The following is a 20,075-nucleotide window of genomic DNA, read 5'->3' on the forward strand; positions in this document are numbered from 1 at the left end:
GAAGAGAACTGGGGGACCTCATCATAGTATTCCAGGACTTAAACAGCTGCTGCAAAGAGGATAGAGGCGCTCTCTTCACAAGGAAGCACACAGAGAACACAAGGGGCATAAAGTACAAGTTACACTGGGAAAAGTTTCATCTTAACAGAAAAAAAAATTTAGTAAGAACAATCATTCACTGGAGCAACCTCCTCAGGGATGTGGCAGAGCTCTCATCACTGGGAATTTTCAATACGTAATTGGACAGAGTGCTAGGTGAACTCCTCTGGGTTCCCCTTCCCAAGAAAGGTTGGAACAGATGATCTTTGGACTCCCCTTCTAAGCTGGGCCATATGGTCCCATAAGCTGGCTATGATTCTAGCCACCAGAGATCAGTGTAGAGCACACCATACGGGCTCATTTTGCAGAAGATTGTCTTTACAATACAACAAGACCTCCACATTTCTACAACTTAAGTCTCAGTCAACTTTTTTTTTGAAACATTATAGCACTGTGGAGGTGATTTTAGAATTGTGTTCATGGTACTTTTCAACTCCAGAACATGTTTCTCCAACATCTTCTTTCCATCTTGAGGTGCTGAAACTTAAGTAAACCTGGACAAACAAACATTCATACTTAATGATTATGCAACTGCTTTGGCCGCAGAAAAGTAGATGGCATTATAACTTGATGCAAGAATTATGAAGTGTGTGGCTAAAAAGTAGAAAGTAAGCTTCTACCATCAGTCATAAACAGCATTTGCCACAAAATTTCTGTTTTCACTTCCAAAGTTTACAAAATACTCCTCTTGATTCTCCAGAATGGATGGAAAATATTTCATTGCAGTATGGTCAAGAGATTATGTTTCCATTTTCTTTACAGCGTTCTCAATAAATATTTTGTTGTATTACATAGACTGATCAAAGTTAAAAGTCATTGTACCACCCAAGACATGGAACATTTCACATCCATAAATGTCACGAAGTACAACCCTCAAAGTAGTGTAACACATACTGCATAATTGTCTGGACAGGTCCCTTGCTACCAATCCCACACAAGCAAAAAGGGATCTAGAGATATTGCCATCCTGATCCTTATCCTCTTTGGCCTGCACAGTTGCCTTACACAGTGGAAGCAGGAAGCTGGGACACACAACTGGAACAACTTTCAGCTGTCTACAGCAGAGGAGGGATCAGTTTGCAGCTTACTACCTTTTGGCTGATGGCATGCAACAAGGAACTCTTTGTTTGGAAACAAACCATTGTGAAATAAAGCTGGCACTTTCAGCAACTACCCACACTGTCATCCACAGATTCACAGACAATGTTAGCATACGCTTGCTAATGCAACTAATAACCTGTGCTCTAGACAGTACTTGATTGTTTATGAATGTGAGATCATAATTTATATCTTGTTATGATGCTTAAAATTAGCCAAAGGTGCTCACTGTGGGCAGCATGAATCCCTCTATCTTCTATCCATAGCAGCTAAGCCTCCACAGCAGGAAGACTCTTGCTGACTATAGAAATTTGAAAAACATCTCACATACCTACCAATTAAAATAAACTTACTTCAGATTGCCCTTCCTTCTGAACTAAATTCTAATATTGCCAGGATTTGATAGGAAGAACAAATAATGAGTAGTAATAAAATAACTTCATTCTTTTACAGTCCTTCACTTCTTACTTTTCTTTTTGAAAAGATGCTGAAGTCATCACTTGTCTTTGTGATAGCAGTCTTCAAAACTACAAATGTCTGCCTAGTCTTAATTTCTTCATAGCAAAGCAAATGTGTATGATACATGTGCAGACAACAAGCCATGAGGAAAACTGTGAATTTTCAGCACATCTTTAACTTCCAGTACCTGAGGAATCACAGAAAAACCCAATGGCTTCCTTACATTCCTTGGTCAGCCACAGACAGGGAAAAGCACTCAGGCAGCAAGTGATTATGGAGCCTGTATCTGTGGAAGCTGTTTCACAGTCTGACACAGTACAGCACCAGACAAGAGCTGAACACCAGAGAAATACTGCTTGCAAAGTTCAGGTAAGACTCCAAAACACTGAAAGCTGAGTATGCATCTTGGGCAAAATTTCAGCTCCCAAACACTGCTAAAATTGAGTCCTTTCCACACACATCCTCTCATCATAAACTTCCAAACAGTAAATATTTCAAGAAAAGCTATTCCTTAGGGGTTTTCCAAAGAATGATTACATAACTCTCAAAGACCCTTTTTAAGCAAAATGCAGGAAATAATTAAGTGAAGTTTTTCATTCCTATCCAGCTAACCTAATAGTGTTAGATTTCAGTCAAAAAGCTCAAACTCACTAGCAAGAAGCAGTAAAAGGTGATAACAAAGCTTGAAGGCAAGACTCAGCACACCACCCCCTGGTATTACAGGCGGCCTCTCGTCCAGTGGATCCATATATACTGCCAGTGCCTCTAACTGGAAACCCTTCTGTGAGACAGCCACATACAGAACTCATTCCTTCAGAAAATGAGCAAGCTATTACAAAATGATTGCATACTAACCCTTACCCTCTTGGCCTGCGTGGTTGATTTATACAGTGGAAACAGAAAGCTGGGACGTACGATTGGAACACCTTACTTGTGTATGGATGTACGGCCCATCACTTTGTGACTTTCGCCACTTGTTTACCCAAAATTTGCTGTAACATCAAACTGGGTCTTTTTATGTTGCAGCTTCAGGGTAGCATAACCCAAAACAGGCATATCAAACAGTTACTATCACAGATTTCTCTACTCAAAAGAAGAAAAATGCTTCAGAAGAACAATTAACAGTTCAATTAAACAAAAGAGGGTTGCACTGATGGACTTGATACACTTCTAGTTTTACATTCAAAATGGAGATACCAGGACACAGCAGTTGATAACAAGAAAGTTTCTAAATAATATACACAAAATCAACCCCAAATTCATTTTTCCTGGCTACTTTTCTTTCAGACCTCAACAATCCCTTCCACTGACATACCTACAGCCTTGTATATTTTATGATATTTACATATTGGTAGAATTTAATATTCAAAAATTCAGATGGGCTTATGCATGCTCATTAAACAACTGGCACCTATGAATTTCCTCTTTTTACTTCAGTTGTGTAAAAAATACACAAATTTTAGAAGTATGTTATATTCCAACATTATTTGACATAGCATCTCAAATTTATTTAGGTTGCTATTACACAGTAGTAGGTATTTACCTATAGCTCTTGTTTGCAAGATTAAAGCACTGCACACTTTTTTCAATCAATCAAGATCATTTGAAAATCACATGATCTTCATATGATGTTACTAGCACTGTAACATTGATCCCATTCTTAAAGCACATGAAAAATACCAGGACCTTGCAAAACTGAATATATTTTTAATGACCTTTACAGGAATTGTTTTATAACTTATATTGCAATGCAGTGACTGTTTGTGCTAGCAGTAACTTTATATATTTGAATGATTCTACTTGATTCAATGGGATTACTCATGTGCAAAGTTATTTCAGAAGCAACTCATAATTTAAAATTCATAAGGAAGATGAGGTTATTAAACAACTATAAAGGCTTTTCTATGGCCTTTTCTTATGTAAAAAACTTGTTTAAACAGATGTACCAGACAGAACTCTAGTTAAGAAAGTATCATATACTATAGAATGTATATTGTACAGTACTAATGGTGTCTCTAAAAAATCTTTAAAGAATAGTTATATGTATTTTTCATATAGAAAATTTCAAAACCCAGAGTTGTACCTAACAGTGAAAGAATTCAATCTCACTGATGAACGATTTAATGAATTTATATTTATTTTCTTGCTCATATTTTTATGTGTGTGTATGCATGTATCTTAAGAGTGAAAAATCTGTTTGTTCTGTGTTCTGACACAATTTACACCTAAGTGAAGTAACGATGTAACAGAAATTAGAACTTGGCACCATTAACATCACTGATGCATTCACCTTGTCCTCAACCACAGTGTCTCCTAGACACAATAAAGGTGTAGCTAAAGATTTATCCTGCCAATAAGATGTAGTTATAGGTCCCATGAAGATTACTGACACTGAAGTACCAAATATGTACTGGCCTTGGACTTAGCAGATAACATGCCAGTTTTGAGACACATTCAGGTTGACGATAAATCAGTATCACAGTTCCAATAACAGGAAAATATACCTTAGAGGAATTCTTCCTGTTAAAACATTCCACTTTTGAGTTAGCTATTAAATGGTAATGATCATAATGGACTAGGCAGTAGGGGGTTTTGTGTCTGAAATGTGCAGACATTTTACTACAAGTCTATTTTTTAAAAACTTACGTGATTTTCAACTGCACAGTATTTCCCCCTTAAACCAATTTTGTCTTTAAAAAAAAGAAAATAATCTAAACAAAAGATGTTTTAGTAGCAATCTCATTAGGAATTATAATCGTTTTCTGTATCTGCCCATGCAAACACTTACACAGCCTCCATAACTCCTCCCTTTTGTGCATAAAAAACCCCAATAGTGATAGCTAGAGAGGGCAAGGTGCACAAGTTAAGTACTGCTTACTAAATTGTAAATATATTTTTTTCTCTCCCTTTCAGAACTATCTCAATGCTTACCACCAGCAATTCCATTCTAAGAAGTTTGTTAAAAGGGCCTCAATTTTTCAGGGTGTATGGGTTATAACTATTTTTTCAAGCACCCTTTTGAACTTCTTTTCAATTTTCTGGTTTTGATGATAGTCATGCTGACAACTTTTTTTGGTCCATCAAATTCTGTAGTACAATTACATGAATTTACTTTTAATAAATTACCATCTTTGCATATATCAGTCAAACCATGAAGACTAAACACTTGCAAATAAAATGCATTATTAATTTAATTGTCACAGCCTATTTAGCTAGCTTCTATTAGTATTTGCCATAATATGCAATGTATCAGAGAGCAGAATCAAATTCAAAACATAAAGAATAAACTGATTATATTGTCCTAGAGAAATTAAAAAATAGCAAGCTTGCAAAATTATACTCAAGGCATTAATGTTTTACATAGGTAAGAAAACTATGTAACTTAATTTATTATATGTTTATGCCCAAAGTGATGGTTTAACATGCTGAAGAAGGATTTCTTTGGTTCCTAAAGCCATTAAAAGGCATTAAACTTTCTCATAACAGGAGAGGAAAGGTGGAAAGGAAAGCAATGGTGGTTTGGTATTTACTGCAGTAGGTCACGTGGCTTAAACATCCCCCATTCCCAGCGAGGGACTGCTACTAGAAATTTATATTGTTGTTGTAGCTCTGCCACTACTGTTTGATGCTGCTCTACATTAAGCTGAAGTGCCACCTAAAAAGGTATTGTGGGAAAGAAATACTCAAAAGATGGATGAAGAAATTGCAAAAGAAGAGGGCATGAAGTCACTCCAATTCCACTTGCCTATGCTGGCCCGGGGGCAAAGCCTCCCCAGCCGTGCCAGCAGATGGGGCAGGGAGGCTGCAGGCCTCAGCAGGGCTCCTCTGCTCCTTGGGCAGCCGGGGCCTGTGAACCTGCCATCCTCCTCCTCCTCCTCCCTCCTCATGCCATGCTGGCCAGCCAGCCAGAAAGCCTTGAAGAAATACGAGAAGAAATGGAGAAAACGGCCACAGCCAGAAGGCTTTCAAAACAAAACACACAAAGAAAAGCCAGCAACAACTGATTTAGTTTATAGCATCCTGCTTGTTTAGGAATTCATTTCAAGATGATCATCACTAAAAATATGCCTCTCAGGCTAAGATACTATAGTTGGAAATCTATTGTATGTATCCTTTATTATTATTCACTAGGGTAATGCAAGTTATCTCTACGCTATATTTATGATGACTGTACAGTAAGTACCCCCTTGTAAAAGAATATATTGGTATTGAATGTTTCCAGTTATAAAATAAGCCACCAGAGCAAAACACTTTTTGTAACTGTTGTGCTATGACAAGAGATAACCAACATTAACTTAAATATGATATCTACTTTGATGAAACTGTAATTGTTTTTTCAATGCATTGTTCTGTATTTTAGATTAAACAGAATATCTCAAAACTCTTAAATAATCACGTGTTAGGGAAATTCTGGTTAAGCCCTTTGTAGAGGAAACCTCCTTAAAAATAAAAGCACCACCTAAATCAGTGCTTAGTCAAACTAAGATGTATATGGGTTGTTAATTTGAAACCCTACTTTTAAGTCCCTCCATGATTTAAGTGTGAAAAACTTGTGAGGAAAGGGTCTAATCGACCACCATTTCCATTGTCTTTACCAAGAAATGAACATGGCCCAGAAAGAGCTTTGCTGTGTTCTCCTACAGCTCCTATCATTTATTCTCCTCTTTTTTCATATCAAAACCAGAAAATACTCTTTATTTATGAAAGCCTAGCCCAGAAGAATGAGTTACAAGGCAGTAACACTAGAAACAGTATCACGTATCCAGCAAAGAACACCTCCTTCTACCTACGCTGAACGAGAATATGTGATCCTTTGGCTATCCAGAACACATCAATTTTCTAGTTGCCCCAAAGATTCAATGAAATAGCAATAGCTAAGTCACAATGTGCCAAATAAATCTGAAGCAAAATCTGTTTATCTGAAAACACAGTGCCATTGAGTTGGTAAAACACATTTATATTTTAAACCACATAGAAAAAAAAACTGCTTGCAAACAAAGTTGGAGAATAAGTACCTGTGTACAGATTGAAAAATTAAATTCATTCATTTTGAAAATAGTCAAAACGCCAAATCTCCCTTCCCAAGAACATTTGAGGAAATTTTCTTTTTGATTCCCCTGTGGCTTTGACCTCTTAGAAAGTCATTTTATAAACCTATGAGCATCAAGGTCAGGAGGAAAAGAACAAAAAAGGAAAAAAAAAAAACCCAAACATTTGATTTTGTACTGAGAGTGACATTTACAGCTATGGAAGTTTTGAGAAAATAATGCCACCTGTCAAAAAAAGCCCCAAAAGGTGCAAATGCTACACCTTTCACATGGAATTTCTTTCTACAGACATGTCATAAGCACCACGACATCAGAGAACTTAAGCATGTTGGATCTCTCTTGGAGTTGAGGTAAAAATCCAGATGACTTCACTGTGGGTAAGTTAAATATTAGAAGAGGTCTCCACATACAGATTGTATAAGATACAGTGAAAAAGAATTTTAAAGTGGTTTACCTTTCTTTGGGTGTGCCAACTCCATGTTTGCCCAGTAAATGAGTATTCAAATGCTTCTTCATCACAAATGCCACCCTGTCAAACAAACAGCAAATGAGAAAGATCATTTTATTAAGCCTTTTCTTTTTTTTAATACAGTATTTTTCTGTTTAGAGCATGCACTTGAACACATTTCATTAAAGGCAGACTTTAAAAAACCCCTCCTCTGCTAGAGTGTGACTTAGATCAGGAGTTCATTCTGTAACAACAGGCTTCCTTCATTTTGCAGTCCCTTGGCTTTTTCTCTCACAAGTCCCAACCACACATCATTGGTCAAAAACCAGAAAACCTGTTTCTGGTTCCCTTTGCAAATTAGAACATCTCACACATTATACTGATAATAGAGTCTGTTGTACCCAAATAACATTGTCTCATGTTATAACCTAATACAGATTTAGTTACACCTTTGAATTTATTTAAGCCTAATGGGCCCATCCTGCAACCTTTCTTCATACAAGTAGTTCCATTGTTTTTAATGAGAAACATGAAAAAACAGCAAGATAAGATGCTTTAATCACTGCTTACGCCTGGTCAAACTTCACTGTATTAATTATTTAAAGAGAAATACATAGAAACAAATTAATAGCCTTAGTTATTTTATAGCCTTGTGAAAAAAAAGGATGAAAAACGTGAAGCACGTGTTCATGAATACACTATGAGAAGGAATATTGTTCAAACTGGCAAGACATTTGTCAAAAGTCCAACGGCAGCAACAAAATACATACTACCTGGCATCATGTTTCTACCAAACCAAACACAGATAATTTACTTTAATTTTGGTGACATACATAATGAAACAGATAGAAGCCTACCAAGTACTACTCTTCCGCTGATAAGACAATAACATCAATTTAATTATGTCATGTGACTGCTTCAAACAATTTAGATATCAGACTGAAGCTTCAAACTAAAATGGTTCTCTCGATAAGCAAAAATTTTACTGCTGCAACTTTCAGTGTGAAAAGGGCTTGCAAACATTTTTGTTAATTATGTATTACAGCTGTCCTTCATAAAGTTAATTACTAATAGCTGAAAGGCAATAGAGTCTATTTGCATATGTACATGAAAGGCATGACATATGCAAAAATATGATTTTAATTAGCATTCCATGATATGAAGGGCTACAAATCAAACTGGCATGTTATAAGATTTTTAACATTAAACGCTGAATTCGTCTGGACGTGTTTGCAGTAATGGACAATGGAAGGACTGTAAAACACCAGCACTATGGGGTGTAAGAGCCACAAAAGCAAAGACACAGTACTTTTCCTTTACAATTATGTTAATGTAGCTTTTCTGTGTCTGATCTTTTTTGGGCACTTGCACATTATTACAGAGAATCTCTCTTGTGCATCCCTTAAGGTCTAAGATTATAATACTGCCTTATTTAAATGATATAAATTTCCCTATTTTTTTTACAAAAATACATTAAAAAAGTATCTTAAATACTTTTCCCTACACGACTTATAACTATGGCATCATAACCATTACAACTGTGAATATTATATTACACCGTTACCATCATTACTATGCAAGTGTCATCAGAATTACTGTACATAGGGAAAATATTTGTAACAAAATAAAAAAACGTGTTCTAATAAAAGCGTAAGGCATACAAAATGTACTGCCCTCACTTTTCGACAGAAATAGTATTTCCACGCAGCTGCGAAAGGTACCAAACGTATTTTCATTTAGTAATACCTGCATTTCCTGTTACAAACTTCCATTATCCCCCTTCTCGAAAAGAAAAATAAACTCAGTGATATTACTGTTAAAGGGCAATGTGCAATCAGAGTTGTAAAGGGATACTTTGCTATTTACATGGAATATAAAGATTCCAACCAGCTATACAATATTTGAAGGGAAGTGCTTTTTGGTTTCTGAGCCCGTTTAGTTGAAGCCTCCAAATGAAGGCTGACCCTTTCATATAGCACACAACTGCAGGGGGTACATATAGACATACCTTCCTGAAAAATCAAAGGCCTTGGTAATAACATGAAGCAATTAATCTCACATTCTGCCTCCTCTCTGTTCTATGTTCTAGCAACCATTTTGCCGCTGTTACACAGCACAAATAAAATGAACCCTGATTCAGTCTGCACCTCAGCACCTACTAACGTTTTAAGCTTTTAATGTAAGACTTGAAGACTTCAGACTTGAGGAGGGGAGAATACCTCTGCGCAAGTCTGGAGCGCTCAGCATAGCTCAGGGGCAGCTTCCCACCTTACAGAATCAGACCTCAAAAATAAAAGCAGAGTTGCTATTTTCATAAGAAATTGAGAAAGATGAAAAAGAATTATCAACAGAGCCATTATTAAAACAAGGGGCAAAGTCTAAACAACCTTGTTTGGATGCTGAATTTGAGGACCACCCATTAAAACAAACAAACAAACCAACCCACAAAGAGAGACAAGTGGGAACTATTTGGTTTTGTTTACTAAATCCTGCCGGTGATTTTCAGAGTGGTGGTAGCAGTGTTTGCTGGCTTTACAAAACAAATGCAAACATGTTCTCCATACATTCAGTAACTCTAGGTTTCTAAGCAATTACTAGTTTAGTAGTCAAAAAATAATGGGTTTATCTGTGCTATTTACCTCTACTGAGGTAAATCAGTTATTCCCAAGCTACTGCTACGATTGAAGTGATAGACATGACTTAGCCTTGGCCTTTTAAATTAAGCTTAAGGGAAGTTTGACTGGCACCTATAAGGACTCACTGAGTGAATGCTTTCAAGATACATTGCACTGATACATCTTCAAATCAAAAGAAATCTTTCCATCAGCAATTGCTAAGCACCAATTCAGGCTTCACCACATTTCTCATTTCTTGTTTTTAATTCTAGTGGAAATATAAACATTCAAATGCTAAAAGCTAACTAGTTTCACAAACACATCAAAAGAGAGTAGAAAAAACCTGTAATTGCATTACTCCACTGTTTCAGATACATGCAAACCAGGCCATACTAGAGGCCTGGAACCAGTTTTACAAACTCTTATCTGGACAAATTCATCCTCAACCCACATGCAGACAAGAAGTCACAGCCCAGCTGCTCTCCTGCAGGTCAAGTCTCAGGCAGACATGTCTAGCCTATACATCCAAGTCATGGTCACTGGGAGTTCCCTTCATTTGGTAGGAAGACTACTAGAAGCCTCCTCTTAAAGTGGAACAAAGTGAGTAGGCAGGATTTCTTTTGCTGGCAGTAGCATTACGTTGGGTTAACTTTTTTAGTGATTTTCAACTACTCCGGTTCCAAACCAGCGATATCCTCGGTCATATGCTCTATGTTCAAACTACAGGATAAATTAAAGACAAGCTGAAAAATTACACAGAACTTTAGAATAGCATCCTCATTCCCTATAGACAACATTTTGCACACAAACTATAAATAAAAATTACTTTAAATCATAAATATATGAGCACCTTTCCCAAAATAAGTTTTCAGAGTATTCTGGTTTCAGTTTAGAAGAGTTGTGGCTTTGTAGGAACGTGACCATCCATATTCCATGGCAATCTTCAAACAGTACTTGGACTCTCTCTCAGAACGTCTGTAACTGATTTAGGAGCCTCTACAGACTTGTCTTCAGTTATAAAAGCGCATTTTAAAGTACAAAAGAAACAAAGGGACTTCTAATTCTGGGAATAAAGAAACATATTGGACAATCTTTACTTCCACTTTTTATTCTAGTGTAATACAAATTCTTCAGCATGTACAATGTTTATCATCACAGTACCCAAGGAATATGAATAATCTGTCATGTATTGTCTGTTCTCTATTTTCTCTGTGGGGAGAGAACCGTTCTCTGTGAAGTATCTTGCTTTGAGAGGGCAAAAGATTCTAAGTTTTATTATGTTTTGAATCCATAATAGCTCTTTCCTTTTTAATAAGTACATCACTGGGTTAGTGAAAAGCCTAAAAAAAAAAAACCAACCCAAAACCAAAACCAACAAACAACACACACACACATGCCCCCCAAAACAAGCATTCTGGGCCATAAAGTCACGAAATCTCTTATTTCCTGTGTGTTTACCAAGTGCTCAGCCATGGCCTAGTTCCAAGGAAGGCACTACATCTTACCTCTACCAGAAAGTCACTTGAAGCCATGGTGACAAACCAGTCATCTTCTAACAACACTAATTGTTGAGGAGGACCAGCATAGGAATTTGTTTCTGTGGGACTCTACAAACAAGGTATCCAGCAGCTGAAGAGCAATTTTAAATCACTTCTCAGTGGATACATTGCTGTCTGCAACTGCTCTTGAAGAATTTATCTTACAGACAACAATGTTCAACGACAGCAAAAAAGTCCAGGAGAATAACAATGAATATCTAGCCTTTATTCATATTCTCAATATCTTTTACATCTCCTTTAAACTGTCCAAAACCTCTTTATACACAAATTTAACTCTGATAATACAGGTAAGCTACTGCATGACCCAAGTACATAGGATGTTTCAAAAAGCTGCTTGAGAGGCTCAAAAAAAAAAAAAAAAAAAAAATCAAACCCATAAAGAAATCTAAGAGAAGCAGAAAAGAATGCTATTATTTTAAAAATACTTGTATTTAGTGCTTTGTATTAGCATAGGTTTCAGGCACAGAGAAAGGACAGAACATTTTACCATTTTGGATGAATCAGCTGGGAGATCTGACAGCATCAAGGAATAATAAGAAAAAGGATCTCAAACTTTTATATACCATCACAGAATACAATGAAATAATACATTATCCTGTTCACATCAGGTTTTGTTTTCCATGATCTGTACTTGAATTTCTGTCCTTGTATCTTCACCCAAGGCAAGAAAACAGAAAATCAAGGCAAGCTTCACAGATCATGCCAAGACGGGGGACTGGGATATGTTCAGGAAAGTAAATAACAATGTGAAATCTATGGTTCTTACTACCTTAACGAAGCATTCTTGTTCTTACTGTGTCTTTAAAAGCACTGGAAACCCTAAACATTTGTAGATGAACATGTGGTTCACATGGAGCCATGTCAATAGGGATAGCAACCAGTAGGAGAGAGAAATAGTTCATTTTCTCAAAAATTACCAGGACCCGCATGTATTTCAGAATGTTCAATAAAGCTTGCATATGTAATTACAGATTTTTGCATGCACTTGAGTTGTGCATGTTCTACCCATAAAGTAAAACTTCACATATTCAAATCAGCACTCAGTAAGATAGTATTTAAACAGTCTACATGAACTAAAAAACTTCAAGTTTTTAAATTCCCCAAATTATATCAAAAGTTGCTACCCAAACCTCATGTCTCCATCAGGATTTTGTATTCATCAGGTTAACTTCAGAAACAGGAGCACAGAGGAAAACGCAGAACTGCCCAGAAAGCAGTGGCTTTCTATGAACAAGTAAGCTTTCCTTTCCATGCATCAAAAGTCTAAATTCCTTCAGAATTTCTTCAAGTCCATCATTTGTGGATGTTTGCCGATTCTGAAGGGTCCAGACTGGGGCTCTGATAACTCTCTTGCATGACTGCGTGCAAGGGACTCAATTTAAAAGAAAGTATCTGGCAGGGCAGAGTCTGGTGTGGAAGATATCCAGTAGTGTGAAAGGCTTCATGCCCTTTGTGACAAGATGTCAGGTTCAAGTAAATATCTGGCAGGGCGAAGTCTAATGTGGAAAACATCCAAATATCTGAAAAACTTCATGTCCTCTGTGACAGGACGTCAAGTCCTAGAACTCTTCATAGGAAAGATGGGGTTTTCTCCAGACTCATCTACTAGCCAAATGAAGCAGATCTTACTACTTCTAAATAACAGCAATGGTTATTCTTCATAAGTTAAAAAAAAACCAATAACATTTCGAAAGGTTACCAAGTCATGCATGATCACGCTGTCTGCGATGCTGAGAGTGCTGTGACACGCTGCCTTCTACTCCCTGCTGACCCCATCTGTCAAAGAAGGATATGGCTGCTTTATGCTCCACCCTCACCAACACTGGCAATTAAACCGGGAAGCAAAACACATCCATCCATCCACACCTCCAAGTGTGAATAACTTGGCAGACTGGAAGATTCAAACCTTTCCTCTTGAAAAGAGAAACCAAAAGAGGTAAATGAAAACAACTTTGCCATCACAAACAAGACAAGAACCCAGGTTACCATGGGGAAGATATGGTAATTCATGGAACCTAAACATCAAAATAACTTTTGAATTTCTGAGAACTATCAGCTTTTCTGCTTCAAGTTTGCATGGTTTTTAGGGTGTTGTTTGGTTTTGGGGTTTTTTTTTTACAATTTTCCATGCAACAATCAGGTATGTCTCTTAATTTTTATTAGCTTCTTTTCCATGGAGAAGTTTTGCTACTGAAGTTTAAAACCCAACATTTTCAAGTGGTTTTTATGTTACTATGAAATCATCAGTGCAATGACTACAACCTCTCCTAAAAATACCTCATCCCTCTTTTACTGTTACTTGTAACAAGCCAGCAATGAAGCCAAGCTACCCAATGGAAAAAAAATAAAGAGAGAAGGCAACAACTTGTATTATTGGAACACCTGTGCACAGCTTGTACCCAAGGTAGACTTGAGTATCATAGCAGCTACTGTTCTGCCTTGCTTTGAACAAGATGACAGACAACAGGATTGTCAATGTGCTGTTCAATGACCTGCATCAATCTCAAGAATAATTTACTGCTATATCAGACAGATCATTATGGATGAGCTGCGCGCTATCAATCAATCAATCGACTGTGTTGTTCCTGCATATTCCTGCATCTATCAACCAGAAGAGAGAGACATCCCTCAACATACTCTTGTTGCTCTCTGCCACCAATCTACAACGCTCAAGATAGGAAAAAATTATTAGCCCCATGGCCACAAAGTAGTAGCAATAGGCACAATTATCTCCCCTTACATACTCTGGCAGAAGACACCTGGGTACAAAGAAAGAGCAAACTAAATAAAACAGAAAACATCCTCTACTGTTCCACTTAAGCTTATCTTAACATCCAAAGTTGTTGAGTCTTCTCACCATCCCACTTTTAAGCTATAGATAGATAGATAGATATAGATATATATTTATAATATAAACCATCCAGGACAGAAATTCAGTCTGTTATTGCAAGGACTGTGGCAAAAAAAAAAAAAAGAATTCACTGGCAGTATTTATATTATTTCCTCCCCCATGAGGGAACTCATTTACCTGTGTGCCACACCTGAAGTTACTTATTTTGTAACTGAAATCAAAAAGGTTTCCAGTAAGTTAGCTAAAGGTCCATTCTATACTTTTTCATTTTGAAGGTATTGTGTAGTGGCATTTTATTTTAAATACAAAAAGTACCTTCAATAGCAGCTGCAGGAATAAGCCACATCCAGCCAGTGATAATTGTTATTAACACAAAAATGGGCAGAAACTTAAAAGTGGAACTGGGAACTTTTATATTTGGAGACACAATAACAAAGTGATAACTGTAAGTTAACAAATGGCACTCTTTGTTTGCTTAAAGAGAAAACTTAAAATAGCTAAACAGTGGCAAAAACTTTAAAGTCAGGTGTTCCCTCTGTCAGAAAATCACCTTACAAATATATGAGAAAATTAGTACCACTACAAGAAATGTTTGTTTTAATATTCAGAGCAGTTAATGAATGTTAAGTGATAATGGTAGACAGCAGTAGTATGTAATTAGATTTCTAAACACATCTTACCAAATCACTCCTAAGCTAAAAGAATCACATGTTCTATTAATTTTCATTGGTTATTGAGCATCTGTAACTGTCACCTCTAACAGGTGTTTGGTAATCTAACAGCTGCACAAAGTACTAAAAAAAAAAAAAAAAAAAGAAAAAGAATCACTATGTGCTTTCTCTAGCGCTGCTATCAACCTCTCAAGTCTACCACAATGCAGAACCTCTCTTCCTAAAGTCTGAAATGCAACCCTAGACTTGGTGTTGGGAGTGCCTCGCATTTAAGAGAGGTTACCACTAACATCCAAAACCAGGACATCACCAGAAAGCACACTTGCCACGCTAAATGAGGCTGCAGAAATGCTTTATACATAAATGAATGTTTACAGTTGTAAGCACTGTGATCCAGAATAGTGCTTTACCAACCATGCCACCAAGACATGGCTTATGTCTCTTCTTTTTTCATGATCTGTATATCCAACAGTCTCTCTGGTCCCTCCCTTTTCCATTCCTTCCACTTTCTTCAGACACTGGCTTGTCCTCCTATTCGTGATCCAGTCCATTTCCTAGCATGCTCAGGACTTCAGATAGAGAATTTGATGCAGTAGGCATCAGTTGCACATATCATCATCTAGCATCTGGAAAGCAACAGCAAGATAAACAGGCTAATATTTGAAAGGAGAAATTCTTCAAAGTAGATTAAATCTTTTGGGTGAGTCAGGTGAACTACATCTCCAGGTGCCTTGAGAGGAGTTTTGAAATACTGGACTTTCTGCAGGCAGTTTGTAAAGAGCTTCCTACTGATCCCAAGGAGCAAAGTCCGTGCCTTTTGAAAGTGCAAGAAACAGACTGTAAGACTACCTCAAAATAAGGATGTTCCAATGACTTTCTCCTTAAAAGAAGAATTGATAGAGCCAAACAAATATATTTAATACTTTGCTATTCCTGAATGAAAAGTCACTTTTCATGTAGCTTCTTCCTGACGGCTCAGAAATCGCACTGCAGACTGAATTACCAGCTTTATACAGAACTTCTACAGGAAGAGCTATCTTGAGAATGAAATTCTCCTCATCAAAAGAATCTACTGTTGCCTGTCTTTAAAGGAAATCAAAACAAATCTAAAGATAGTTGATCTGTGGACTAGAAAACACATAGGGCCTGCAGTAGCAGTGCCACATACACAGCTCAGTCAATTCTGCAGCTACAGTGCCTGTGGTCTTTTGCAAAGTTGAGAGATACCAAGAAAGGAATGAGATGAATAAATTGGTCACTTTCTGATGACTGAACTGCTCAGAAGTCATATACAATCAGAAGACATACACAATTTTTATTGACAATTTCCCCACAATTTGAAATGCTGCTGGTGATAGATGGTGGCTGGAGAGAAGACTCTGCAGTCTGCTTGATCTGTGAGAGTAGTGAGAATGTTGCCCTAGGTCTTTTCTTGACATAGAAAAGCAAGTGCTGGTTGATTTGTTTACTCCTGAGACTTAAACTCAGCTGTAAAACACATCCTTTTTGCCTTACATCCAGGCATTCCACAAGACTGTTTGACTTCAGGTAGAAAGCAAAATACTTCAGAATATCTTTTTGCCAAAGTAGCTGCATAAAAATAGTAAATCTATGACAGCAAGACCTAATCTGTAACCATCAGTAGTACCATCCACATGCATAAACCTTCAACAACAGGCTGGTCAAATCAGAACTGACTGGTTCCAGCCAAAGAAATAAAAAGGCTGTTGTTTGAGTCAGATGGGTTTCAGTCCACAGAAAATGCATCTGATACTTGTATCCCCATAAACACATTTCAAGCACAAGGATGGTTCTGGCTTTCCGTGTCCAAGGGCTCTTAGTCCTGGCCGTTGCTGCCTCAGGGACTAAGAACCACCTAACACTGTGTCATCAGACCAACCTAACACTTGACAAGCACGTCTGATTAATGTTTGATTTTTCTTTGTTAGAAGACATCTTTATTAGTAGTTGAGCGTAAGTAAAAGCTCAGAGCTTTCAACTGGCATCTCAGGCTCTCCATATATTCCCATCACAGCCATGTCCAACTCTTCCCAAAAGTGGAGTGTTGCAAATTCCTTTTACCACAGAAGAAGGAGGCTCGCTGAAGAAAGTATTACTTTTTCTTCTTTTACTTTTTCATCTCAGAGCAAGTCATGATATGCAGACCAGACAGACTGTTATGCCTTATCGAAGTATTACAGATCTACAAAACTCTCTCAAATTATGGCACTGAACGTAGAGTATGCAGATGATATTAAGAGCAGCACAGAAGTCTATCCAAATAAGAATTCCAGGTGTAATAGTGGTGTTACTCCACCTATCCCATAAGCAGATGCTAACACCTCTCATCACTTCAGCCACATACTTAGCAGGGGAATCATTAACGCTGCCAGGCACAGTCTGGTGTTTCTCAGGTTTACCTCTGATGTCCAGCAGGAGTCACTTCAGAAGCCCAAAGCCCAGGACCAAAGGGATTAAGAGTACTCACCTGAGATATAACTGTTATTGAAGCAATAAAGACAATAGAAAAGATCCCACTGAATTTAGATGGATGTTTTACACACACACACACACACACACACACACAATCAGGCCACATTCTTGCATTCCAGTGTGGACGTTGCATGCACTTGGCATGAAGACTGTCATCAGTCTGGAAAAACCACAGGAATATAGATCAGACAAATCAGTACAGTCATAAAGATTATATCTGTGACACAGCAGAAGATGTTCTCTGGCAAAGATTACTCCAATTCCAGCCAGCATCTGAGATTAACTCTGACCATTTCTGGCCACAAATCAAACATGAGAGATATAGGAACTACATAGGTGCCCAATGGAATTGAGAAAAAAAACATCTTTGATCTCAAGGGCCTGGATAAACCTACATACACATGCTGGGTGTACCTATGAACAAAGAAGTAAAGAAGAAATCAGTGTAGTTTCAAACAAAAGCTTATGGCATGCCATCTAAAAAAGAAAGATGAAGTGACAAAGTACCCAAACAGATGCAAGAAAAGGAATGTATATTGCTAACAGGAAAAATTACAGAACTTCAGGTTTTTTATACAAAGTGACAGCCTTGTCCTATAAAGAGACATAAACCACATCTAAAAAAAATATTATTTTTTCAGTATCTTCCTGAAATGAAGCTAAAGGGGTTTTCCTTCCAAATCCATGCTGTTATTGCAACCACAGCCCCATATAGCCTCATCTCAAGTGCCAGCATGAAACGATGGGATTCTACAGGTCCACTTTCAGTAGGAGGGGAACCTGACAGCACAGGTGACACAGGTGCCAACACACACTGTGCTACTCCATTTTATTCAGTATTGCATCACATTTTGATTTTCATGAATGGGTTCCTATCAGAGCACTAGAATTTAACATGCTCACAACTGACACATGTCCAAATGCCCACCTGAATTCTCCATATTTCCGGGAGGTCACTTAGAGCTGTGGAACAGAGCATGTAACCACTGTCATGCAATTCTCTGCTTAGCTTTGTAACAGGATGCAAGTAAAATGGCTCTCACACTGGATCCAGCACACCTCCCCACTCTTGTCCCTCTCACACCCACAGGGCTTGCTGAAGGGATGAGCTGCACCAGGACAGTTTGCAGCTGAGAAAGGCCTCAAATTTTAAATAGTTTAAAAACATTCTGCAAAGATTAAATATATACAAAATGCTTTAGCATTTTATATTAACGGAAATAAGCAAACAAAAAAACCCAGCAAATCAAAGGGCTGTTCTGTTTCTTTACCATTTCTCAGATTAGCAGAACTCCTCTCAAAAAAACATTATTTATTACATGAAATGTCTGTACCTGGACAGACATAGAGACAGAAAGAGTCTGATCAGTGTGCAACTTCTATAAAACTGAATAGTAGACAATGTTATGTGCAACACATAGCTGAATGGATGGATGGAATTGATTTTATAAAGGTGTAACAAACAAAATAGTCCAAAATATTCACTGATAAACACATGCTGGGGTGGAAACAACCTATTACAAAATTACTGTAAAGATCCTCAAACTGTTCAAGGGAGAAAAAAGTCCAATTTTCCACATAACCTGAGAGCACAGAGTTTTCTGATTATAAGATCCAAGGAACCTGTAAACCCAAGGCTCTAATTTTCTTATGGCGACTGCGTAATATTTTGCAAAGTAAAATTGACTGAGATGGAAGCTATTTTGCATGGTACAGTGGCGATGGCTAACAAATGAGAGTTTTGTGAGCTGAATGTTAGTCCCCTGCCTCATCTGCCACCCCTAATGACAGCAGCCACCTGCTGTTTTATTGTCACAGCTGGAGCCGGTTCACACTCCTTGGTGCTGAGCTCTGCCCATGAGCGCCAAGCTCTCGCCTCGCCTCATTACTTTGATGAACTTTTTATGGTCAGCACCCATGAAGACCTCATCTAGGACTATACAACCTAGATCGGCTTCAGGGAGTGCTTCCAGCTAGCATGAGGTGATAATACACAGTGACACCACGGCTGCTACTGCCTGTGACTTAGGCAAGTCACTATACTTCTGGCTCTACAGGGCCCTCAACAGGTAAAATGCCATGAAATTCTCCTTTACAAGAAAGTTCACTCTCTTTCTTTTCACATTTCAATACAGAGAGATCATATCCTGCTACCAACATTTAGCTTTTCAAAGATAGATATTACAATAAAAAAATGTGTCATGCTGTTTACTGCATATAACCACAGACAAGAAATCTCTACGTTCCTTGAACATAACCCTGTTGCCCTCCTAAAAAAAGAAAGCAAGCATGAAAACCATATTAAGGCTTGATTAACACCTATAAAAAAGTAATTACATGTATATTGCAAGAGAAGAACCATTTTAACTTAAAAGAGCAAAAAGCACAGAAACAAAAGTCAAGCCAGTCAAATCAAATTATTACGCAAAAGAATTCACAGTGGAGAATGATACATGTTACTTCCCTCTCACCTAAAAAACACCACACACTTAAACATCCATTAGATACGATACTTTCTGAAATCAAGGTAACAACAAAGCAAAGCCTTTTACATCTTTTTTTCTTAATCAGAACAGGCTGTTACTACTTTCTGCTAGTTTAAAAGCAAATAGAACCATCCTCTCCTTTTCAATTTTTTTTTTGTATTAACAAATACTCCAAATCTCCTGAGCCTGTATACAGTTTTAAACTTCATCAGAAATTCTTTTATTGACGCATTTAGAGCAAACTGTTT

General features: G+C 37.5%; 1 protein-coding gene across 1 annotated transcript in view; it reads right to left on the reverse strand.

Moving 5' to 3' along the window:
* ZNF407 (zinc finger protein 407) overlaps positions 1 to 20,075 on the reverse strand; it is a gene marked incomplete at its 5' end in the record, with an annotated part of 336,763 nt that overhangs the window by 195,780 nt on the left and 120,908 nt on the right. Inside the window, 1 exon segment of the mRNA XM_048289163.1 lies at positions 7,159 to 7,233. Coding sequence (XP_048145120.1) covers positions 7,159 to 7,233 — 75 coding nt within the window.

The sequence above is a fragment of the Corvus hawaiiensis genome, chromosome 30, assembly GCF_020740725.1.
Source record: "Corvus hawaiiensis isolate bCorHaw1 chromosome 30, bCorHaw1.pri.cur, whole genome shotgun sequence".
Taxonomy (NCBI): domain Eukaryota; kingdom Metazoa; phylum Chordata; class Aves; order Passeriformes; family Corvidae; genus Corvus; species Corvus hawaiiensis.